We start from the raw sequence: 26,242 nt of genomic DNA, 5'->3' as shown, positions 1-26,242 counted from the left end.
CGCGAGGACTACGCGCGCATGGAGCTGGACCGCCAGCGCCGCGCCCTGGAGGAGATCGCCGAATGCCGCCGCCGTGAAGCAGCGCGCCGGGGCGAGGGGTCGAGCAGCGGCGCCGGCCGTGTCAAGGAGAAGAAGGAGGAGGACGACGCCGGCGACGACTACGCCCTGCTCAGCGCCTACTTCGGCCCGTAGTTTAGGGTTTTTTTCCATCCATTTTATTCGTGTAAAAAACGTCTAAATTTCGCCGAAATATGTTGTGTTTGTTGAAATTTGGCCGTGTTTGCTGAAATTTGGCCGAAGTGTGGGGACATCTGGGGCCCAACCTGAGGGCGACGGCTAGAGACGTGCTCGCCCCCACGCCAAAAAAAACGCCGGCTCGCCCCCAAGTGGCGATTTTCGGTGCGTCTAGGGGGCGCAACCGCTGGAGATGCTCTAAGATCTTAATATATGTGAGGGAGTAGTAAATATCTTCAGTTTTTCTCATTATTGCTCGAGGAGTGCTCATGGTGCCTGCCATGGCATGGATCTAAGAGAAAAAAAGAAGGATTTTTCTCTGAGTCGTCTTTGGACGCGAGGGCGAGGCTATATTTTACGTTTAGCGGTTGATCATGGTAGGCATGGCTGTTGGTGGTGCGAGCTTGTATATCATTGGTTGAGACTTGAGAGTGCTTTCCTCACCACCTTAATTACCTACTATATGTTCTTTGTCCTTAATAACACAAACCATGTTCCCCGTACCTGATAAATGAGCATCTGAAATAGCGAACCACACCACAAAATTGTGCATCTCCGATCCAGCCACTCACCCTTCGAGAGAGTCAAGAGAGCCAAGGGAGAGCCGGGGAGAATGGAGGGGACGACGCAGATTGTGTCCATCGTCGGGCAGCTGGTGGGGGAGGAGTACCGGCAGCTCCGCGATGTAGCCGGCCAGGTGGCTGAGCTCAGGGACGAGCTGGACACCATGAACGCCATCCTCCGCATGCTGTCCGATGCCGACGAGGGCGCCGTGGACCACTTCATCCGGGCGTGGATGAAGCAGGTTCGCGAGCTCGCATACGACGCGGAGGATTGTGTTCACCTTTACATCCTCCGCATCCGGTGCCGGCCGAGAGACGGCTTCCTCGTCTGGTCCAAGCGCATCCTCACGACGCTCTTCCCTCGCCGTTGGCTGGCTCGTGAGATCCAGGAGCTCCGCGCCCGTGCTGTCGTGATCAGTGAGCGTCATGCGCGTTACGGCGTCAGCCGTAAGGCGCTGAGCCGCTCTACTTCTCCTTCTACCTCTGCGCCGGTGCTCCGCCATGCGCGCAGCCTGGCAGCAAACGACCGTGACCATCTCGTGGGCATCACGGAGCAGGCTAAGGAACTGGCCACGATGGTTAAGGCTGTGATTAACAGTGAGCGTGACATGAAGCCCAAGGTGTTCTCCATCGTGGGGTTCGGAGGGCTCGGGAAGATTACGCTGGCCATGGAGGTGTGCCAGCAGCTGGAGGCGGACTTCCAACGCCAAGCACAAGTCTCCGTGTCCCAGGCGTTCCGCGGCACAAAGGATATGGAGGGACTGCTGAGGCGCATGCTTCGTCAAATCGTCAAGCCAAAAGTAGATAACGCGCAAGGCATCAAGGAAGAAGAACCCCTAGATGACATCGACAACAAGGATGAAGACGACCTCACTAACATGCTCAAGGAGCTTCTCAAGGACATGAGGTAAATACACTCACAAACTGCCTATATATATATATATATCGATCTATCTGTTTGTGATTTTCTTTTTCTTTTTTGTTTGAATCTATCAGTCTGAGAATTTGTTAGTTCACAATCTTTTTTTTAGACACTCAGGAAGTTCCATGTTAATCAAGGAAGAAAAACAAAGGTGTGGTTAGATCTCAGTCAACTAAGATTTAACAAAGTTTTAGTCAAGCAACATAAAATACAAAAAGTATCTTTTTTTTTTGCACGGATCTTCGGTAAGATCTCATGAATATAACATCAACAGAGGCTTGATTAAGTCTCACTCAACTGAGATTTAGCAATCCCAAGCCAAACTCATTTGGTGGGATCTACATATAATTGCAATTAGATTACCCACACTCATTACCCTACAAGGGTATCGGTATTTTTAATTATCAGGAGTATGAGAATTTGTTAGTTCACAATCTTTTTTTTGCGAGAAAAATTTCTAATCTATGCATTAATCATGACAGTACATAGAACACTAGAGGTAAAAAAAATTACAATCAAGTCCATGGACCATCTAGTTACGACTACAAGCGCTGGAGTGAGCCGAAGGCGTCGTGCCCTCATCGCCCCTCCCTCATTGGAGCTGGACAAACCTTGTTGTAACTTGTAATAGACCATCAGGAAGTCGTTGAGCTAAAGCCCCAAAGTACCAACGCACCACAGCAACAACCATTGCCGATGAAGAGACTTGTAGAACGGAAAGATCAAACCTGTAACTACACGAAAGAAGATAAAAAAAACTGGATCCAAATAGATCCGCTGAAGACAAGCACCGATCGAATTCCGCGACATCCGATGGAGACATATTTTAACACATCCTCCGACGATGCTATTCGCACCATCGAGGCGGGGATAGAATGTGGAGACATTATTCCTACTGAAGGACATCGCCACCGCCACACAGCGCTAACCAAGACGTTCAACCTAACAAAAATTAGAACAAGATCCCTCCCGCTGACGGGGGGCCGAGATCCTCTGCAACTCCACGGCCCAAAGGCCATCGGAGGTAGGGCCGGCGGTAGGAGGATGTGAGACGCAAAACCGTTGGGTTCTAGCTATGAGATATCCTTTGTTTATTTCTTTTTGTAGTTTATGTTCCACTTATATACAACGAGTTTCTCCCATTTTTCGCAATCCTACCTGATGAAGGTATGTACCTAGGGTAGGGTCATGGACCTGTCCTAACTGCCCTACCCAAGGACATCTCTAGAAGAAATCACCTTTCAATCAACTTGGAGGTGTTTCACTCGACAGACTCGAAGACACTCGACCAAGAAGCAATCACTCGACCAAGATCCAACCACTCGACAGCCAGGAGACCTAAAGTCACTCCGCACACTAACGGTCGGTCATTAAGTAGCTTTTATGGTCATCATAGCACTTTATTAGGGGCGTTACCAGTAACGCCCGACCTTAATGTACTTAAAACCCTGCATAACTGAGGGCCGGAGGGGTCTGGCGAACTCTATATAAGCCACCCCATCCTCAGTGTAAAGGGTTCGCACCCCTGTGATTCATACACACATAATCCAGTCGACCGCCTCCGGGCTCCGAGACGTAGGGCTATTACTTCCTCCGAGAAGGGCCTAAACTCGTAAACCTCGTGTGCTTACAACTACTCCATAGCTAAGATCTTGCCTCTCCATACCTACCCCCCTACATTACTGTCAGACTTAGAACCACGACAGTTGGCGCCCACAGTGGGGCTGGTGTCTTAGCGATTTGTTGGAGGAGTTGCGATCTTTTCTGATCCAAATCATCATGGTTTCTGGCGGAGTTTTGGTGGAGGGCCGCGAGATCCGTCTCGGCGCGCTCACGTTCATCACCGACGACTCTGCTTGGCTTCAGGAGGCTCCGCTCGACGTCGACGCACTCCCTGTCCGCGGGGCAATGCACTTTCGCGCGTGCGTCCGCGGCGTCCTCTTGCGGCAACCGCCGACCCATTATCGGTCGGCCCCTGTGTTGTCCTCCCTCCTTGTTTCCCGCCGGCGCAAGCGCTCCGGTCGGTCGAGACTTCAGCGGTGGGTGAAACATGCGGTGTCACGCCAGTCAGCCACCCCTCAAGTCGTGGCGATCGAGCCCGACGAATCCCTCTACGGCATGTTCGACCTGTCGACTGGCTTCGCAGAGACCGCATCCGAGTGCGACAGCAGTGATCCGACGGCGGAGGTTCTGATGGTCGATGGACCGCGCAGTCCTCCCGGTTTTCCCCGCACTAATGGAGGCGCAGGTGGAGGCGACCCGTCGCATCCCCATGAGGAATATCTCCCCGAGCCTCTCACGTTGCTGCAGAGAGAAGAACTTCATCGCCGGAACATGGATGCACCGCACACTCCTATTATTGGAGAAACCCCCGAGGCTCGTGCCTTGGAAGACGCGCGCCTGGCAAACTTGGCTGAGCGCACTCGACTGGAGAACCTCCAGCGAGCACTCGACAAGCGTGCGTGACAACGGGTTCCAGAATCCAGTCGACGTCAGCTCTTTCCGCCCCCGCAGGTATATCAAACTCCAATTCAGAATTTAGCAGCTGCAGCCCGTATAGCAGAGTCGATTCAGCCTTCCCAGTCAGAGGCTGGCAGAGGCTTGCTGCAGATCAGAGCGTTACTCCGGGCAGCAGGAGACCAGAATTCCGCTGTTTCTCAGTCGCGGAACAGGATTCATAGCAGATCCTTTGCTGCAGACACAGTCCAGTCGGCTCATAGCCCAAGATCGCCCCTGAGGCGTGAGGGACGTGGGGACCGGCGTGATCAGTACGGAAACCGTGAGCAGTATGATCACCAATTCGATCGTGACGATCGACGTCGAGTGACCACCCCTTCCCCGAGGAGTGGATCGTATGTGCCTCGACAGCAGGATGACAGGCACCCTCATAGTGTTGGGCGAAGGATTCAAATCGACCCCAGGGAACCAGGCTTTGATGCGAGATCCATTCTCATTCAAGGTTTGGTCGACAGGAACAGAGCTCACCGAGAAGGTCACGACAGAGGTGCACCTACCAGCAGCAGAGTACATGTTTCGGGGCCAGAGTGCTTTAGTAGAGCCATCAGGGCCGCTGTGATTCCTCCCAACTTCAGGTTGGCGACTGGAGTCAGTAAGTTCACTGGTGAGTCCAAGCCCGACACTTGGCTTGAAGACTACCGAGTGGCTGTCCAGATTGGTGGTGGCAATGATGAAGTGGCCATGAAGCACCTGCCTCTCATGTTGGAGGGCTCGGGCAGAGCGTGGCTGAATCAGTTAGCACCCAGCAGCATTTACACTTGAGAAGATCTCGCCCGAGTGTTTGTCACCACATTTGAAGGAACATGCAAGCGACCGGCAGGGCTGACTAGGGATGGCAATGGGGACAATCCCCTATGGGGTTACCTACAACATCCCCATCCCCATCTATTCCCTATCATCCCATCCCCATCCCCGTTTACATGAGTGGGGATGAAATTTCCCCATACCCATGCCCCACTAGGCAACGGGGCCCCATTTGGGTCCCCATCCCCATAAACAAATACACATATACATAATATGACACCCTATAATCAACATACATACATGGTGTTGTCCTTGTCCTACTAATGCCTATCTAGGTCGTATTGACTTCTTGGTCATGGTGGCAGTTGAGGTGAGGATGTGAGATACATTTAAGGTTTTTTCAGAGCTTTTTTTGTTTTTGCAAGTTTGTTTGTGAATATTTTAAGGTTGACCGTAGTATCACAGTTACTAACCGGGTCCCCGATGGGTATTGGGTCTAGGGAATAGGATATCATCCCCATCCCCGTTGTACCCTATGGGGAATAAAATAGTTTGGTAAATATCCCCATGGGGATGTTTTTTGCCCATCCCCACACCCTAATTGATGAAATCCCCATGGGTTTGGCGGGTATGTGGCCCCTTTGCCATCCCTAGGGCTGACAGAACTGCGGTCTTGCGTGCAGAAGCCGAATGAAACTTTGAGGGATTACATCCAGAGATGGATCATGTTACATCACAAGGTAGAGAATGTGCCTGATCACCAAGCAGTTTGTGCTTTCAAAGAAGGCGTCAAGTACAGAGAACTGAATCTGAAATTTGGTCGAACCGGAGACATGTCTCTGAATCGGATGATGGAGATTGCCACCAAGTATGCTAATGGTGAAGATGAGGATCGACTCCGGAGTGGCAAGCACAAGTCAGTCGCCCAAGAAACCGGAGGAGGAAATTCCAATCGGAAACAGAAGTGGAAAGCCGAGCCAGCTGCTCCTGGGGAAGCCTTGGCTGTAACTCAAGGAAAGTTTAAGGGAAAACCCAAAGGGCCTTGGAACCCCAAGAAAGTTAAAGACCAAGACGGAAATGGTGTGTTGGATTTGCCATGCCACATCCACACCAAGAAAGATGAAGAGGGTAAGCTCTTTTACCCGAAACATACCACTCGACAGTGTCAGCTCTTGATCCAGCAGTTCCAGGGCAAACAACCCAAAGATAAGGAAAAGGAGTCTGACAAAGTTGAGGACAAGGAAGATAGTGATGATGGATACCCCCAGGTCAATTCCACCTTGATGATTTTTGCTGATGTTGAAAGCAAAAGTCGACTGAAAGTTATCAACCGTGAGGTGAATATGGTTGCTTCGGCGACACCCAGTTATCTGAAGTGGTCTCAGACTGCCATCACATTCGACTAGTCCGATCACCCAACGCACATTGCCACCCCTGGGAGGCAAGCTTTGGTGGTCGACCCAGTTGTTGAAGGCACTCGACTGACTAAAGTCTTGATGGATGGTGGCAGTGGTTTGAACATACTGTATGCTGAGACATTGAAAGGGATGGGCATTCCGATGTCCAGACTCGGTACCAGCAACATGAGTTTCCATCGAGCCATTCCTAGGAAGAAGGCTGAGTCACTCGGCCAAATTGCTCTTGATGTGGTTTTTGGTGATTCCAAGAATTACCGCAAAGAAAAGTTGATGTTCGAAGTCGTGGATTTCCAGAGTGCTTATCACGCTATTTTGGGCAGGCCAGCTTACGCACGCTTCATGGCTCGACCATGTTATGTGTATCTCAAATTGAAGATGCCTGATCCCAAAGGTGTGATCACTGTTACGGGCAATCGAAAGAAAGCAGAAGAGTGTTTTCAGAAAGGCTCAAAGATCGCTGATGCTCAGATGGCAGTGGTGGAGCTGCGGGAGTACCAGAAGACTGCAGACCCGAGTGATTTGTTGCGAGCCAAGAAGCCTGCTACAGAATCATCTTTTCAGTCGTCTGGCGAAAGGAAGCCGGTTCACATTCACCCGACCGATCCCAGTGTTGTTCCGACTCATATCTCAACAACACTTGACTCCAAATAGGAAGAAGCGCTCATCCAGTTCCTCCGTGAGAACTGGGACATCTTCGCATGGAAGCCTTCTGACATGCCGGGTGTTCCCAGGGGGCTGGCTGAGCACCGCCTACGAGTCGACTCAAAAGTGAAACCCGTCAAAGAACATCTCTGACGGTTCGCTGTCCAGAAGAGAAAGGCTATTGGTGAGGAGGTGGATCGGTTCTTAGCAGCGGAGTTCATCCGAGAGATTTACCACTCCGAGTGGCTCGCCAACGTTGTCATGGTCCCCAAGAAGGACAAGTCACTTTGCATGTGCATTGACTTTAAACATATCAATCGGGCCTGCCCGAAAGATCATTTTCCTCTCCCCCGCATCGACCAGATAGTCGACTCGACTACGGGATGTGAGCGACTGTCTTTTTTAGACGCCTATTCCGGGTACCATCAGATCCGTCTGTATGGACCTGACGAGATCAAAACAGCTTTCATCACTCCATTCGGGTGCTTCTGTTATGTTACCATGCCATTCGGCCTCAAGAATTCTGGAGCCACATTCATGAGGATGATTCAGAAGTGTTTGCTCACTCAAATCAGTCGGAATGTGGAAGCATACATGGATGATATTGTGGTCAAGTCACGGAAGGGTTCCGACCTGCTGACTGACCTTGCTGAAACCTTTGCCAACCTCAGGAGGTACGATATCAAGCTTAATCCATCAAAGTGCATATTCTAAGTTCCTGGCGGAAAGTTACTCGGTTTTCTCGTTTCCGAACGGGGAATCGACGCCAATCCAGAAAAAGTCGGTACTATACTCCGGATGAAACGTCCAGTGCGAGTGCACGACGTCCAGAAGCTTACTGGTTGCTTGGCCGCTTTAAGTCGATTCATCTCTCGTCTCGGTGAAAAGGCATAGCCTCTTTACCGATTGATGAAGAAGTCAGACAAGTTCGAGTGGACTCCTGAAGCTGATGTAGCGTTTGCAGAGCTCAAAGCTCTGCTCTCCACCTAGCCGGTGCTTGCTGCTCCAATCAGGAAAGAGCCTTTGCTGCTTTACATCGCAGCCACGGGACAAGTCCTCGGTACGGTACTTACGGTCGGGCGGGAAGAAGAAGGAAAAGCCTTCAAAGTTCAGCGCCTAGTATATTATGTTTCTGAAGTTTTGACCCCGTCGAAGCAAAGATATCCTCATTATCAGAAGCTTGTATATGGGATTTATATGACCACAAAGAAGGTTGCTCACTACTTCTCTAATCATTCCATTACAGCCGTCAGCAACGCTCCATTGTCAGAGATCCTGCACAACAGAGATGCAACTGGTCGAGTGGCAAAATGGGCGATTGAACTCCTTCCTCTAGATGTCAAGTTTGAGGCAAAAAAAGCTATCAAGTCTCAAGCAATAGCAGATTTCGTCGCCGAGTGGATTGAACAACAACTGCCGACTTAGGTTCACTCGGAATATTGGACCATGTTCTTCGACGGTTCCAAAATGCTGAATGGTTCCAGTGCCGGGGTAGTATTGGTCTCCCCCCCGAGGAGATAAGCTAAGATATGTTCTTCAAATCCACTTCGATTCCTCCAATAACGAAGCAGAATATGAAGCACTTTTATATGGGTTGCGCATGGCCATTTCACTCGGCGTCCGTCGCCTCATGGTCTATGGCGACTCAGATTTGGTGGTTAATCAAGTGATGAAGGAGTGGGACGTCAGAAGTCCGGCCATGACTGGTTATTGCAATGCAATGAGAAAGCTGGAGAAGAAATTCGAGGGGTTAGAACTTCATCACATACCCCGACTGAAAAATCAAGCAGCTGATGATTTGGTGAAAATAGGTTCAAAAAGAGAAGCCATTCCTAGCAATGTGTTTTTGGAACACATCCACACACCATTAGTTCAGGAGGATCCCTTCACTGAAGAGGCCCCGCAGCCAAAAAGTGCCACGGATCCGATTGAAGTTGAAGTTCCAGTTGTGGTCGACCTGATCATGGAAGTTTTGGTCATCACTCCCGACTGGACGGTACCGTACATTGCGTACATCCTAAGGAAAGAACTCCCAGAGGACGAAGAAGAGGCTCGACAGATCGTCTGTCGATCCAAGGCCTTTACAGTCATAAAAGGACAGTTGTATAGAGAAAGCGTGACTGGAGTCAGTCAGAAGTGTATAACACCAGAAGAAGGTCAGATAATCCTTGATGATATCCACTTGGGGACCTGTGGTCATCATGCGTCCTCTCATTCCATTGTGGCTAAAGCATACCGAGCGGGATTTTACTGGCCAAGGGCGAATGAAATGGCGAAAGAGATAGTCGACAAATGTGAAGGATGTTAGTTTTACTCCAATATGTCGCACAAACCTGCGTCAGCCCTGAAAACCATTCCACTCGTCTGGCCCTTCGCTGGTTGGGGACTAGACATGGTTGGACCACTGAGAACGAGCAGGAGCGGCTTCACTCATGTGCTAGTAGCAGTCGACAAGTTCACCAAATGGATTGAAGCTAAGCCTATCAAGAATCTTGATGCTTGCACTGCTATCAGTTTCATCAGAGAGTTGATATTCAGATATGGAGTTCCGCACAGCATCATCACTGACAATGGGTCAAACTTCGATTCTGACAAATTCAGAGCCTTTTGTGCCTCTCAAGGCACACGAGTCGACTACGCTTCAGTCGCTCACCCCCAGTCGAATGGACAAGCGGAAAGAGAAAACGGCTTAATTCTCAAAGGACTGAAACCCCGACTGATGCGCAATCTCAAGCATGCAGCAGGTGCATGGGTCGACGAGCTTCCATCAGTTCTTTGGGGATTGAGGACAACCCCGAACCGATCAACTGGAAGAACCCCATTCTTTCTGGTCTACGGAGCCGAAGCAGTTTTGCCGAGTGACCTGCTTCACAACGCACCCCGAGTCAAGCTCTACTCTGAAGATGAAGCAGAACATTCCCGGCAGGACGCAGTCGACCTCCTGGAAGAAGAAAGAGAAATGGCCATGATCCGATCGACCATCTATCAGCAGGACTTGCGTCGATCCCATGCCAGAAATGTGAAGAGTCGAGCCTTCCAAGAAGGAGACTTGGTCCTCCGAGTGGATCAACAGAAACCACACAAACTCACTCCTACCTGGGAAGGTCCCTTCATAGTCACTAGAGTCCTCCACAATGGAGCATACCACCTTTATAATGTCGATTGCCAGATTGATGAGCCACGGGCCTGGAATGCGGAGCTGCTCCGCCCCCTTTATACTTGAATTCTCACTCGGATGAGATGTAATAAGAAAAACTTCTGTAGTTTATTTATCCAAGAAAAGAGCGTTATAATTTTCCCAGTGATTGCTATTGTTTTTGTTTGCGTGAGAAATCCCCCAGTGGGTGGCTTAGCTGCGAATCCGTTTCACCTAAGTTTGTAAAAATAATTTCCTACCGAGTGGTGAGCCAGCTTCTCACTCGGAGGCTTAGCTGCGAACCCATTTCGCCTAAGTGTTTGAAAATCCTACCGAGTGGTGAGCCAGCCTCCCACTCGGGGGCTTAGCTGCAGTCCAGTACTCGCCTAAGTATTTGAAAATCCTACCGAGTGGTGAGCCAGCCTCCCACTTGGGGGCTTAGCTGCAGTCCAGCACTTGCCTAAGTATTTGAAAATCCTACCGAGTGGTGAGCCAGCCTCCCACTCGGGGGCTTAGCTGCAGTCCAGTACTCGCCTAAGTATTTGAAAATCCTACCGAGTGGTGAGCCAGCCTCCCACTCGGGGGCTTAGCTGCAGTCCAGTACTCGCCTAAGTATTTGAAAATCCTATCGAGTGGGGAGCCAGCCTTCCACTCAGGGGCTTAGCTGCAGTCCAGTACTCGCCTAAGTATTTGAAAATCCTACCGAGTGGTGAGCCAGCCTCCCACTCGGGGGCTTAGCTGCAGTCCAGTACTCTCCTAAGTATTTGAAAATCCTACCCAGTGGAGAGCGACCCTCCCACTCGGGGGCTTAGCTGCAGTCCAGTACTCGCCTAAGTATTTGAAAATCCTACTGAGTGGTGAGCCAGCCTCCCACTCGGGGGCTTAGCTGCAGTCCAGTACTCGCCTAAGTATTTGAAAATCCTACCGAGTGGAGAGCGACCCTCCCACTCGGGGGCTTAGCTGCAGTCCAGTACTCGCCTAAGTATTTGAAAATCCTACCGAGTGGTGAGCCAACCCCCCACTCGGGGGCTTAGCTGTTAACCCGTTTCGCCTAAGTGTTTGAAAATCCTACCGAGTGGAGAGCGACCCTCCCACTCGGGGGCTTAGCTGCAGTCCAGTACTCGCGTAAGTTTGAAAAATCCTACCGAGTGGAGTGCGACCCTCTCACTCGGGGGCTTAGCTGCAGTCCAGTACTCGCCTAAGTTTGAAAAATCCTACCGAGTGGGGAGCGACCCTCCCACTCGGGGGCTTAGCTGCAGTCTAGTACTCGCCTAAGTTTGAAAAATCCTACCGAGTGGAGAGCGACCCTCCCACTCGGAGGCTTAGCTGCAGTCCAGTACTCGCCTAAGTACGAAACACATCCCAATCCGCAAGGACGACGAGGTGCAGGTCGACTGCCACCTTCTCCTTCGGAGCTTCGCCACAAATACAACGTGCGCTCCATCCCAATCCGCAAGGACGACGAGGCGCAGGTCGACTGCCACCTTCTCCTTGGGAGCTTCGCCACAAATACAACGGGCGCTCCATCCCAATCCGCAAGGACGACGAGGTGCAGGTCGACTGCCACCTTCTCCTTCGGATCTTCGCCACAAATACAAAAGTTGTCTCGAGTGAAGAACGAGTTCCACTCAACGGAGAATTCATGAAGATATTCAATGATAAACCAAGTTCAGACAAATCCTAAAGGTTCCAGACCGCAGATCGAAGTGCTCGGGCATTCAGCCCGAAAGAGTTTAACGGTTACAAAAACCACTCGGCATCTCGAGGCAAATTTAAGGTGGGGCATAAAAGTTTGTTCACTCCGCAGGAGGAGGACTGGCAGGCTCGACGAACTCGTCCAGGTCGACGCCGTCGGCGATCCGAGTGGCTGCAGCAATAAAAGTATCCATAAAAGATCGGAATTCATGCCTCTGGGTGTTGGCGACCTTGATTGCTGCCAGCTTGTCTTCACGAGCCTCCTTGCAATGGACTCGCACCAGGGACAGTGCCACATCAGCACCACACCGGGCGGAGGATTTCTTCCATTCTTGCACTCGGCCAGGGATCTCGTTCAGTCAAGTCATCAGAGATTCCAGATCATTCTGAAGCATCGCCCCCGGCCAAAGCGTCGAGTCAATTCAAGAGACAACCTCCTTCACCCGTGCGAGGTAGCTTGTGTCGCTGGCAATACGGGACTCCAGTCGGAGCACGTTCATCGCAGACCGGGGAAGCGATAGGGTCCAGACCCGTCTCGACCCTTCCAGTTTCTTCATCAAAGTCTTGTCAAAGTTCTGCAGCCAAAAGTCAGTTCAATCAACCGAGCAAAATCCGATGGCAAGCATCAACACAGTCGGATTAAAAGAAATACCTCCCAGCACGAGATAAAGCTTCTTCGCAAGGGTCCTCAGATAAGCTTCTGTGTCGTTCCTCTTGCGGATCGCAGACTCCAACTTTTCGTTCAGGGCGACCGTATCCTTCTTCAGGCTGGTCACTTCGCGGTTAGCTTCATTAAGACAAGATGTCAGTCTAGTCGCCTCTCCTTCAAATGTTCCGACTGAAGCAAGCTTCTCGTCCGCGAGAATGGTTTTGTCTTGGGCTGCTTTTTGCACGGCGGCGAGGTCCGAGTCCTTCTTGTCCAGAGCCAACTTCATTTTCTCTGCAAAAGAAATAATCGAATCAAAAAAAGAGACCAAAGAGATATATTGAAGTTCAGTCGGCAATCAGTTACCTTCCATACCAGCGGCCTCGTCTTGAGCTTTTTTCAGATTTTGCCAAGCCAATTCCAGGTCAAGGTTTAGCTGGATCTGCTATTTCCCCAAGTCAGCAAAGCGAGCTCCAAGATCATAAGATTTCTGCAATCAGGGAGGGGAAGTTATTTTACAGCGAAAAACGACAAAGACAATAAATACTAAGACTACGGTCGACTGCCCGCAGTCCACCATAGTGTCAGGGACTACACCCAGTGGGTGCACTTTGCGTGCCCCCACCGGTTTGGTTTACACTCGACACGGCCAGACCAGATCGAGCGAAAGAATCAAAATACAAAGACTACAGTCGACTGCCAGCAGTCCACCGTAGTCTCGGGGACTACACCCAGTGGGTGCACTCAGCGTGCCCCCACTAGTCCAAAAATTCAATCGACGCACCCAGTGGGTGTACAGATGCAAAGATTTTCGGAAAGAGAGACTTCAGATAGCATATCCTAACAGAACAAACGGTGACCAACTAACCAGAACATTGCTTTGGAGAACCGAGCTGGCGTCATAGGCGGCCTGACTGGCATCCCGCACCGCCTTCATCTTCTCCATCATAACACCCGCCTGGCATATGGCTTCCTTGGCAGCATTCACTTCGTCCTCTGGGACATGATGGATCGCAAAAACTGAAGGTGGGTCGGCAGGAGCTTGAGCAGTCGACGAAGAAGGCAGGGCACTTGACAATGGTACGACGAAGGTAACAGAACCTCGATTGGCATCACCAGCGTCCTGAACGACTGGTTCCGCCATCGGCGTCGACTGTGGCACCTTGCTTGCAGGAGCTTTCCTATTTTTCCTCGTCAAAGGCCTCTCAGGCTCTTCATCATCACCATCGGGAAGGTCAATAATGTTAGGAGCTGTTCAAAGACCAATCGCCAAAATCACATCACCCAATGGTACACATTGCAGTTGAGTCGACCAAATAAAGACAGAATGACAGAAATCATACCCAGATTGGAAGTGACTGCATCCTCCATTACCTCATCCTCATCCATGTAAGCTGAGGTCCCGGAAGTAGCAGCGCTGCCAGTTCCAAAGTTCGTCTGGTTAAATCAAGAAAAAATAAACAGCACGGAGCGTCGAGTGAATACAAAGGGAGACACTCACGCAGAAGCGACGGGGATGTCAATCTTAATCTTTGGCAACGCCTTCTAAGGCTTCTGCTCTACAACTTTTGGATGCTTTGACGCTTTTTCAGTTGGGGTTGGTGAAGATGTCCGAGGACGCTTTGAAGACTGACCAGTCTGAGCAATCGCCTTTTCACGGGCGCTCGGTCGTTCTTGGTCAAGCTTGGATCGCCTCTCCCTGCGAGGAGGCGACTCGACTTCTTCTTCGTCACTTGAGTCGTCGCTTTCTTCGTCCCCTTCTCCGTCAGAATGCCATTCACCACTGTCGCCGCCGCTCGCCTCTCCTTCCGGGTCTTGCTCTTGCTCTCCGTTGGGCACTGAGTACATTTCGATAAGGGCCTGAAAGAAAGCAGGAAGAACAAAGTCAGTCGATGCAGTATAGGCCGCTGCGCGAGTGAATTCAGATTATAATCAAAAGCTCAGAATCGGACCTTTTCTGGTTCATGGGACTGGTCGAATGGAGGAACTCTCCTGGCTCCCCTGGGGTTGTCCTTTTTTCCGGTGATGCCCGACAGCCACCCCTCCAGAGTGTCGTCATCAACCTCCTCCGGGTGAATCCGAGTGGTGTCGTCAAGACCCGAATACATCCACATCGGATGGTCTCGAGCTTGAAGAGGTTGGATGCGCCGCCGAAGGAAAACCTCCAAGAGATCCATACCAGTGACCCCGTCACGGATAAGCTGGACCACTCGTTCGACCAACACCCTAACTTGCGCCTTCTCCTCCGGGATCACCTTCAAAGAGGAGGGTTTCCTCACTCGGTCCATGGTCAAAGGAGGGAGGCCAGTCGACTGCCCTGGCGTCGGCTGGTCTTTGCAGTAAAACCAGGTCGACTGTCATCCGCGGACCGAGTCAGGAAGAATCATGGCCGGAAAGGAACTTTTCCCTCTCATCTGAACACCAAGACCCCCACACATATGAATCACTTGTGTTCTCTCATCACTCGGATTGGCCTTTTTCACCGTCTGAGAACGACAGGTGAAAATGTGCTTGAAAAGACCCCAGTGAGGTCGACAACCCAAGAAATTCTCGCACAAAGACACGAAAGCAGCGAGATACACGATTGTGTTGGGAGTGAAGTGGTGGAGTTGTACCCCAAAGAAATTCAGAAATCACCGAAAGAAAGGGTGAGGAGGCAAGGAAAACCCACGGTCGACGTGGGTGGCAAGGAGAACGCGCTCACCCTCCCGAGGTTGCGGCTCGGATTCCTTCCCCGGAAGCCGCGCTGATCCATGGGGGATCAGTCCTCCGTCGGCTAGGTCATCGAGGTCTTCTTGGCGGATCGTCGAGCGGATCCAGTCGCCCTGGATCCAGCCCTTCGGCAGGCTGGCTCGCGAGGAAGATCCACCCCGACTGGTCGCCTTCCCCTTCGCCTTTGCCGTCGCCTTCTTCGCCCGCTCCAGAGCCACCGTCTTCTCCTTCCCCATCGTCGCCGGCGAGACACGTACGGAGTGGCGGTGCTGGGGCGAGAACGAGCGCGGCGAAGAAGCCTGAAGAGGAGGAGAGGAAATGAGAACGCACTGTTCAAGAAACCCCGGTCCGACGCCTTATATGAGGTTACTTCCGAGTGGCTGACTGGTAGGCCCGGACGATCCTGTCAAATCCCGCAACGGTCGCGCGCGCGATACATGGCGAAAAAGGTGGCGCGGAGATCGAGGCGGCTCCGCCCTATCCCATCCGATTACTGCGGCCTCCCCCGTCCCGCGCGCTTCCCAAAATTCGAATCCCACGAAATCCACGGGCAGAACAACTTGTCAGACGAAAGATCTCCTCCACACCGTCACTCGGAGCTTTTCAAGTAAAGAAACTCACTCAACAAAAAACTAAGAATGGATCAAGGCAACTGAAAAGTAAGTTGCTGTCGTCACTCAGGTTCATTGATCCGAAACAAGATATGCTCATGGCATGAAAAATAGGTCGGAGAAGTTCTCAACTCCTTCCCCACTCAAACCTCGATCCATTCGGGGGCTAATGATGAAGCTATGTACCTAGGGTAGGGTCATGGACATGTCCTAAGTGCCATACCCAAGGACATCTCTAGAATAAATCACCTTTCAATCGACTTGGAGGTGTTCCACTCGACAGACTCGAAGACACTCGACTAAGAAGCAATCCCTCGACCAACATCCAACCACTCGACGGCCAGGAGACCTAAAGTCACTCCGCATGCTAATAGTCGGTCATTAAGTAGCTTTTATGGTCATCATAGCACTTTATTAGGGGCGTTACCAGTAGCGCCCGACCTAAATGTACTTAAAACCCTGCATAACTGAGGGCCGGAGGGGTCTAGCAAACTCTATATAAGCCACCCCCCTCCTCAGTGTAAAGGGTTCGCATCCCTGTGATTCATACACACATAATCCAGTCGACCGCCTCCGGGCTCCGAGACGTAGGGCTATTACTTCGTCCGAGAAGGGCCTGAACTCGTAAACCTCGTGTGCTTACAACTACTCCATAGCTAAGATCTTGCCTCTCCATACCTAGCCCCCTACATTACTGTTAGACTTAGAACCACGACACTACCCTCTGCTCAATCAGATGGCCAGAAATACTTGTCCCGGATCCAGTTGCCAAATCTGCCCCGTTGGAAAGCCCTCTAAGTGATATGTGGCTCTTTTCGCTCGGTCAGTGACGCTACACACATACTCCCTCCTTTCCGGTTTATAGAGCTCATCCAAAAAAAAGTTTTCCGTTTCATTAGTTTCAATTCTACTACTTACCATCACCCCTTCGTACATGTTACCTATGGGCTCTCTTGTAGGGTTTACTTTGCCTCTTGCCAGCGTCGTCGCCAGTCCGCCTCTTCTCCTGTGGCCCTAGGACCATGTAGGCACGACATCGCCGATCCGCCTCTTCTCCTATATGGTCCTAGGACCATGGAGGTGTGGTGGATGCAACCCCTTGTCGTCGAGAGGGCTCCTTTTTTAAGTGTCTCTTCTAGTTTTGTTAGGGTTTGTGCGAAGCTCAGGAAACGATGTGGATGCCGCTTCTTGAAGATGGAATAAGGTTCTCCTCGCCAACTCCCGTTCCGACGATGCTTCTAGCGTCGTTGAAGGCGTGTGGAAGTGCATCTCTGGTGGATCTAGTGGGATTCGGCCGGCCTTTTGTCTTTGGTGAACCCGATCTTCATTTATCTGCATATGCGTCTCTACAGGTTAGATTCTTCTCATCTACTCTTTTCTTCATCGGCGACATTTGTTGTTCTCGTGCGCTGGTCCTATGGGGTGTAACACCCTCGATGCGACTATATCTCCCACGTGTCGAGGCACGACTTAGAGGCATAATCGCATTGAAGGCATATGTCGCAAGTGAGGTAATCTTCACACAACCCATGTAATATAATAAGGGAAAGAGATACATAGTTGGCTTACACTCGCCACTTCACACAATTACATGAATAAAACATTACATCAACCAAGTACAATCAGGGCCCGACTACGGAGCCAAAATAAAGAAGAACCCCAAATGCGACAAAGGTCCCCGATCGACCCCAACTGGGCTCCACTACTGATCAACTAGAACGAAACAACGCAAAAGACAAGATCTTCATCGAGCTCCTCCTGAGCTTGGTTGCGTCCTGCTCGGACTCATCGGCACCTGCAAGCTGGTTTTGGAAGTATCTGTGAGCCACAGGGACTCAGCAATCTCGCACCCTCGCGATCAAGACTATTTAAGCTTATGGGCAAGGTAAAGGTATGAGGTGGAGCTGCAGCAAGCGACTAGCATATATGGTGGCTAACATACGCAAATGAGAGCGAGAAGAGAAGGCAAGGCACGGTCGATAAAAGTATGATCAAGAAGTGATCCTAGACTACCTACGTCAAGCATAACTCCAACAACCGTGTTCACTTCCCGGACTCCGCCGGAAAGAGACCATCACGGCTACACACGCGGTTGATTCATTTTAATTAAGGTCAAGTTTAGGTTTTCTACAACCGGACGTTAACAAATTCCCATCTGCCCATAACCGCGGGCACGGCTTTCAAAAGATCAATCCCTGCAGGGTGTCCCAACTTAGCCCATCACAAGCTCTCACGGTCAACAAAGGAATAGACCTCCACCCGAGACGTTCCGATCAGACTCGGTATCCCAGTACAACAAGACATTTCGACAGGGTAAAACTAAACCAGCAACACCACCCAGATGTGCCGACAAATCCCGATAGGAGCTGCACATATCTCTTTCTCAGGGCACACCGGATGAGCAAGACGTCGGGTAAGCCAGCCCAGAGTTGCCCCTGGTAGCCTCAGACATCGCTCAGTTGGACCAACACTTAGAGAAGCACTGGCCCGGGGGGGTTAAAATAAGATGACCCTTGGGCGCGCGACCCCCAAGGGAAAAGAAAAGGCTAGGTGGCAAATGGTAAAACCAATGTTGGGCATTGCTGGAAAAGCTTTACTTAAGGCGAACTGTCAAGGGGTTCCCATTATAGCCCAACCGCGTAAGGGACGCAAAATCCGGGAACATAACACCGATATGACGGAAACTAGGGCGGCAAGAGTGGAACAAAACACCGGGCATAAGGCCGAGCCTTCCACCCTTTACCAAGTGTATAGATGCATTAATTAAATAAGATATATAGTGATATCCCAACAAGTAAGCAAATGTTCCAACAAGGAACGATCTCCATGTTCCAACAAGGAACAAACTTCGATCTTCACATGCAACTAACAACGCTATAAGAGGGGCTGAGCAAAGCGGTAACATAGCCAATCAACGGTTTGCTAGGACAATGGTGGGTTAGGGGCTGAACATGGCAATTTGGGAGGCTGACAAGCAAGTCGTAGGCATCGTAGCAATGGCATAGCAAAAGAGCGAGCAAACTAGCATAGCAAAGATAGTAGTGATTTCGAGGGTATGATCATCTTGCCTGAAATCCCGCAAGGAAGAAGAACGAGTCCATGAAGAAGACAAACGGAACGTAGACGAACGGTTCCTCACAAACACGACGTTACCGGAACGAACCCGAAGAAGCAATCACCGGAAAAGAAGCACACAACATAGTAAACAACCACGACATCAACATGGCATGATGCACAATCGAGTATGATGCATGTCCGGTTTAAATATGCATGGCATGGCAAGGAGCACAAACAATCCTACAAATTAAGTGGAGCTCAATATGCATCGGGATGCATATTGACAAAACACCACATCAATTATTTAGTTCTCTCTCGGTTAGGTACTCAACAATATTAAATGTTGTTAAGCATGGCAAGAGGGTGAAGCAAATGAAAACTACCCACCCAGTCAAGTTTAAATGAGGCCGGGAACACAAACAACAAATCCGGAAACTCCTCATGTGCATATATTAGGTTAGGTCCTGTTCTGCCCTAAACATAATTTTAGCGTTGTTTAACATGCAAAGTGATGCCACCATGATAAACTAGGCGAAATTCTACCCCATTTACATATAAAGTTTATTTAAATCGGAGCTACAGTTATTTAGTTATGAATTAAATCATTTTAGCATGGCATAGAGCAAATTTAATGCAAACAACATTTTAAACATTTTAAACATGGGTGAAAGTTGCATATTATTAATCTACACAAAATTCTGAGCAAGTTTCATATATAAATCATTTTAATCCGATGCACCAAATGTGAGTTATTATATGCATGATCTAGGGGGACTAAACTGCAAAACTGGCAATCTCTGGATAAATAGCTAAATTCGCATACGCTGAAAAAAAACATAAGCGGGCCAAAACTGAGACAAGCCCAACCAGAGAAAAAAAAGAAAGGCGGGGCGCTGGAGGGGCAGATCACCCCTTGGGCTTCGGCCCGGTTCGCTGGAGAGGCCAAGGCCAGGCGGGAGCGGGGCCGGCTGGAGCTGGGGATGGGCCGGCCCACCGACACAGGAGGAGGCAGGCCAACATGGGGCGGCGCACTGGGCCTGGGAGCTTCGGCCCATGCGGGAAGGTAGCGGAGGCAGGCCGTCGGGGCCGGTCGGAGACGGGCCTGGGAGGCGCTGGGGCCTGCGAGGCCCACGCGGAGGTCAACGGGGCGCGCTGGCTCCTCCCGATCGGATCGGGGAAGCAGGCAGGCAGCGGAGAGCCATGGCGACGGCGGCGGCAGGCAGAGGGCTCCGGCGAGCTTCGAGGCGAGGCGGGGCGGACCCTGATAGATCCGGCGGGGCCGGATCCGATCCGGGCGAAGACGGCGGCGCTCGCGGCGACGAGGCCAGGCGACGAGGAGGAGAAAGGCGGCGGAGAGGGACCGGCGAGGCTGACGAACTCCGGCGAGCGGCCGGCGTCGAGACGGCGTGCGGCGGCGCAAGGGAGGACCGGGCGGTGCGGATCCGGTCTCCCCGTGGCTCGGGCGGCGGCGTTGGACGGGCCGCGGGGGCCGGTTGTGGGCTCCCCGGGCCCGGCGGCGAAGTGGGGGCAGCGCGGTGCCATTTGGCGCGCGGTGAGTGGAGGGGAAGCGGCGGCGGGGTGATGTGGCAAGCTCTGATTGGCTGGGGTGAGGTGGCGGAGGCAGCGGACATGTCCGGCCCGTGGTGGGAGAAATGTCCGGCGGCGCGGATCTGAGAATTTTAGGGTTAGGGGAAGAGTGAACCGCGAATTTCGGAGGGGGGTTGTATATATAGGCATAGAGGAAGCTAGGAGAGTCCAAATGAGGTGCGGTTTGCGGCCACGCGATCGTGATCGAACGACCAAGATGATGGAGCAGAGTTAGATGGGTTTTGGGCCACTTTGGAAGGGTGTTGGGCTGCAACACACACGAGGCCTTTTCGGTCCCTCGGTTAACCGTTGGAGTATCAAACGAAGTCCAAATGGTACGAAACTTGACAGGCGGTCTACCGGTAGTAAACCAAGGCCGCTTGGCAAGTCTCGGTCCAATCCGGAAATGTTTAATCCCCACACAAGAAAGAAAGGTATAAATGACCACCGGAGGAGAACGGAACGCCGGATTGCAAAACGGACAACGGGAAAAATGCTCGGATGCATGAGATGAACACGTATGCAAATGAAATGCGCATGATGACATGATATGCAATGCATGACACGCAAGCAATGACAACGCAACAACAGCGAATAACTGATCGACACCTGGCACATCGGTCTCGGGGCGTTACATGGGGCCTTAGCACGACGACTTCTCGATTGTCTACTACAATAAGGTTTGCCCGGCTCCGATGAGGGATGAACGATGACGGCGGCGGCCCTTCGGCTCGCTCTAGTGCTTGTAGTCATTGCTAGCTTGTCTACAGACCTAGATGTAAAATTTTACTTCTGGTATCGTTGTACTCTCTTGACAGATGGTGAATGGCGGGAAGTGAAAACGACTGGAAGAAAATTAAAGTTGCTTACCTTGCACCAATTCCGTCGAACACCTCGGGGGCGACGGCACCAGTGTCGTCGGCGGGCGTCCTCGCAGAAGCTCTTGTGATGGCGATCGAAGGAGGTGGTGGCGTGGTGCTCGTAGTACCTTTTTTGGCTGCCTTCTCGCATTTCACCCCAGACACCTTGCGCATCTTCATCGGTGGGGTTGGGGCGGCTTGGACCGGATTCGTAGCAGCGGCGAGCGCGCGTGCCTTCCCGGCGGCGGTTGTGGGAGCGCCGCTCTGGACGACGAAGTTGCCCTAGCGCTTGCGGGGATGGGCGGTCGAGGCTTGAACGGCGGCGGGCGCAACATAGTCGGCGATGAGATCTTCTTCAGGGTTGGTGCGTCCATGACTTCCACGGTGATGGGTGATGGCTGGAAGGCGTCCATGGCGGCGCTACAGAGCTGAGGAAGGTGGTCCGGAGCAGGCAGAGGAAGATCAATGACGGCGGAGGGAAGGGAGAATAGGAACTGCTGTGCGGAGATGTCCCTCCCGCCAAATCTCGCTAGCGATAGGGGTCACCCTAGGGTGGGCTTCCTGCCCCATGTTTCTAAAGGTTGAGGGGGAGAATTTGCCGAGCCCCGAAAAAATTTTGAAAGGCCGCGGGCCGAGACCGTATCTATTTGGGCCACTTTTTTCATGTAAAACTGTAAACTAACGGTTATTTTGCAGTTCGGCGTGATATAAGATGTCTGCTAGAGATGCTCGGCCCACCTAGCAAAAACCCGGATAGATACCTGATACCTGATACATGATACATGATCGGCCTAGTACCCCTCAACAAAAAGAAAAACATGATCGACCTAGTTTTTGTTTGGAAGGATTTTACCCTGATTTGTATTCGACAAGTTGTGGTAGCAAGAGAATATTGATAAGGTTTTCGTAGCGGGGAATATCATATAGTAATATCATACATATGATACTACATCCATATTACAAAGTATCATATGTTGATATCATAGATGACTTCATTTATTACCATGCAATACACATAATAGCACATTATTTAATATGATATAGTATCATGATATGATATTTAACCATTTCTTTCTTCATTTAATTTCATGACACCTCATTAAAATTGCCTAGTTGGAATGCATGATACTCCCTCCATTCCCTTATACAATGCCACTATCAAAAATACATTTTGCATTAATACAAGGCTACCAACAATAACCGAGGCAAAAATTAATAATGTTGTCTCGTACTTGCAACTTTTTAATACTTAATGCATGTAGTCATACTAACACTCAGCTACTTCCTTCATTCATTCGTTGCATGCTTGTGGCGTATTAATGATACCGGTTAACGAAAAGAAAAGTTGACTTGAAAAGCAGTCATTAAATTTTATCTTGGTATCTGTAATATGAGTTTGTGGCCTTGTATAGGAGAATGGAGGGAGTATTACTTATGATACTCCCATTACGGGCAGCCTAAGACTTTAGCAGTGAAGACATCACTCTCAATCACACCTGAATCTATTATCAGCAAAGATAATGGAGTTATGATGGTTGCGATATTTGCAGTAAATGAAAGTGGTAATTACCTATGGCGACTATTAGGCGGTGGCCGGCCGGCCCAAACACTCGTCTGTTTTTATGTTATTTCATGGTAAATACATAATGTTTTTTCTTCTTTCTAAACCACAGAAGTGTAGCAGACAATTTATGTGTTCCCGAGTTCTCGTTGGGTCAATATATCCGCTATGTAGAACAAAAATGAATTGTGTTTGGTGGCACGACCAAAATACATGCACGGAATTAATAGTTACATAAGAATCTCCTAATTAACTTTAGAATACGAAAAATGTCCAAAAAATATTCAGGTTGTAGTATAATATTTGTTTGACGTAGATATGAGTTGTAGATGATGTTTGAATTAGGAAGCCACATTTTAAGCTTTCAGTTTCTAGATAGTTTTCCTTGCTATGTTTTAAAACAAGGTTTAGCTTTCTGCCTTTCCTTGGCAATCACATGAAAAAAATTACTTTTTCAATAGAAAAGAATCATTACACTTCAGATGATCCTCTGATCATTAAAATTTTCCCTTTGGCCAATCCAGAAAAATATCCATCATGTGTTCTTCATCTCAAATCCTTTAAAATATATAGAAGAGACAGCAAGGTGCTGGCATTGAATGAAGAGTTATTGTAGTATGGTGTAGTTTGGTATTATGTAAATATAGTCGAATTAATATGTAGTAGAATATAAATGGTTGCACTAGTTGTACAAACTCAAAAAGGGAGCAACTTCTACATATTGGTTACAATAATATAAATCCATACAAAACTTCTACACATATTAGTTTATGACTCAAAAACAAAGAATCAACTGATGTCACGTCTTTGTAGATGGCCTTAAGCTACCATGTTTATGTCACTAAGGAATACCTATTCATAATGAAGGTAGTTATCGCTTTTCATGCATTCTAATTAATAAGGAATTCCTTTTGCAAAACTAGGTACCTCATTGTGGTGGACGATGTATGGACAGTAGCAACATGGGATGCAATCAAATACAGGTTGCCAGACAACAACCAAGGCAGCCGGATCATTGTGACCACTCGGATAGATACTGTGGCTGCAGCATGCAGTGGTGCTAGCAGTGTTAATGAAAATTGCGTTTATCGGATTAAGCCCCTCAGTTTGGAAGACTCCAAGAAGTTGTTCCTCAGCAGAGCATTTGGTCCCAAGGTTGCCTCTTGCCCCAAGGGTCTGGTAGTTGAAATGCACAAAATTTTGAAAAAATGTGGTGGACTTCCAATGGCAATTATTAGCATCGCAGGCCTCTTGGCAAGCTACGAATCATCGGAGAGCAAAGATATGTGGGAAAGAGTTCACAAGTCGATTGGTTCTCACATGGAGAGCCACCCTACCCTTGAGGGGATGAGGCAAATAGTTACTCTCAGCTATAACCACCTCCCTCATTACCTTAAGGGTTGCATGATGTACCTCAGCATTTTCCCAGAGGATTATGTCTTCGCCAAAGATCGTCTCCTGAAGAGATGGATAGCAGAAGGACTAGTTACTGAGGTCCGGGGTTTGACCTTAATGGAGGTTGCAGAAGCCCACTACAATGAGTTGGTGAGTAGAAGCATGATTGATCGGTCCAGTGATGTAGTCACCTTCTATGATGGGAGGTTGGAGATGTGTCGGGTGCACGACATGATGCTTGAGGTCATGGTGAACAAATCCCTGGAGTTTAACTTTGTTAGCCTAGTAGGTGGTCCGTACAAAGGGATGGCGTATTATAGGATTCGCCGCCTATCCATCCATGGTGGTGAAGAGACAGAGGGCTCTCCATCTAATAGAACTGCGGCATGTCTTAGTAAGACAAATGGCATCGAGGGGGTGAAGATGGATCATGTCCGATCGTTGAGCCTATTTGGCCCGGACGATCACAGAATGGTGCTTGATCGTTTAGGCGAGTTCACCCTGCTCAGGGTGCTCGACCTGGAAGATTGCATGGGCCTAGAAAACAAGCATTTGAAACATGTCTGCCGGATGTACCTGCTAAGATTTTTGAGCATGAAAGGTACAAGTATCGAGAAGATGCCACCAGAAGTCGGTGACCTAGAGAATTTGGAGACCCTTGATCTACGTCACACGCTCCTGGAAGATCTACCGGAAACTGTGTCAAAGCTAGAGAAACTTGAACACCTGCAAATCAGCAGCAGGCGTTACTTTTACGGTGATAGTTGGACTGCACGCAAGGGCCTGCGTAGGATGAAGGCACTACGGACGGTGAATGAAGTGGTTTTTAAATGTGATGTTGATGCTGCCAAAGAGCTCGGTGAACTACAACAGCTGAGAGATTTACGTATGGCCGTTGTCAGCGAGCCCCCTAATGAGGAAGCTAAGAAAAAGCTTGCTGAGTCCCTGAGCAAGTTATATTCCCTCCGGTGGCTCAACATTAGTGACCGTGGTCCGGACAAGGATGTATTGAACTTTCTGCATAATGTCAAGCCCCACCCGCCGTACCTCCAGTATCTAAGGATCGGCTCCCACATTGACAAATTGCCCGAGTGGGTCGAGTTTCTGCATGATCTTGTCGAGCTTTCCGTTGCTTGGACATACTTTGGTGGTGACCAACTGTTCAGCCCAATATGTAATTTGCCCAAGCTGAAGTACTTAGACTTGGACGCGTACTGCTACCAAGATAAAGAGCTGGTTGCACAAGCTACCCAGAGCTTTCCGGCGCTCAAGGACCTGTACCTGAAATTTGAGAATGGAGCTGTGGAAGTTCTCCGATTTGAGGAAAGATCAATGACAAAACTTGAGTCACTCAGAGTGAGATTCGCAACCACAGATTCTAAGAGCGTAACTGGCGTCGAGCATTTGACAAGCCTTAAAGAGGTTCAGCTCATTGGTAAGAAAAACAACTCTTCATTGGATGATACAGTGGGGCAGCTAAAGACACTGAATGAGAAGCGCCCGGATCAGCAGCTCAAGGTTGCAGTGAAATACGAGTGATCACTCTCTTTGCCACTTTGCTTGTTTGCTGGAGGTTTGGTTCATTATTTGTTTCACGAGTGTGTGCGTATGCAAGTTTTCCTCGAATCTGCTTGCTTTCCTGTAATTTGTCGTTACCAAGTTGTTATTCCTACTGTCTTGGTGTTGTTTGCTTCTTGTCTTATGAGGCTAGCTGGGGTTCCTCTGCAGTTTCAGACTTGTGTTTGTGAAAAGAATCATTATTGCTTTGTAATAAAGCCGGTGTATGCAGCAGAGATCGTTTGTAATTTTCTTGGACTTCGCCTTACGTTTCCAATGTATGTTTCCTAAATTCAGTTCCCTGTCTCGATTTCACCTTCATTTGTTTGATTCACAAGCAGAGCTACTTGTTTTATTTGTTAGGGGTGTGTGTGTGTGTGGGGGG

The 26,242-nt window shown here is 49.8% G+C and overlaps 1 protein-coding gene across 1 annotated transcript; it reads left to right on the top strand.

Annotated features, from left to right (window-relative positions):
• The first annotated feature begins 847 nt into the window (after nt 1-847).
• LOC123038256 (disease resistance protein Pik-2-like) lies at nt 848-25,839 on the top strand. The gene is made up of 4 exons (XM_044462130.1): nt 848-1,704; nt 4,507-4,537; nt 19,354-19,391; nt 23,829-25,839. Exons 1-4 carry the CDS (start codon nt 848-850, stop codon nt 25,837-25,839), a joined length of 2,937 nt encoding a protein of 978 aa, XP_044318065.1.
• The last annotated feature ends 403 nt before the right edge of the window (nt 25,840-26,242 follow it).

This window comes from Triticum aestivum, chromosome 2A (assembly GCF_018294505.1).
Source record: "Triticum aestivum cultivar Chinese Spring chromosome 2A, IWGSC CS RefSeq v2.1, whole genome shotgun sequence".
Lineage (NCBI taxonomy): Eukaryota > Viridiplantae > Streptophyta > Magnoliopsida > Poales > Poaceae > Triticum > Triticum aestivum.
Note: the sequence above shows the minus strand (reverse complement) of the source record. Positions and strands in the feature narration are given on the sequence as shown.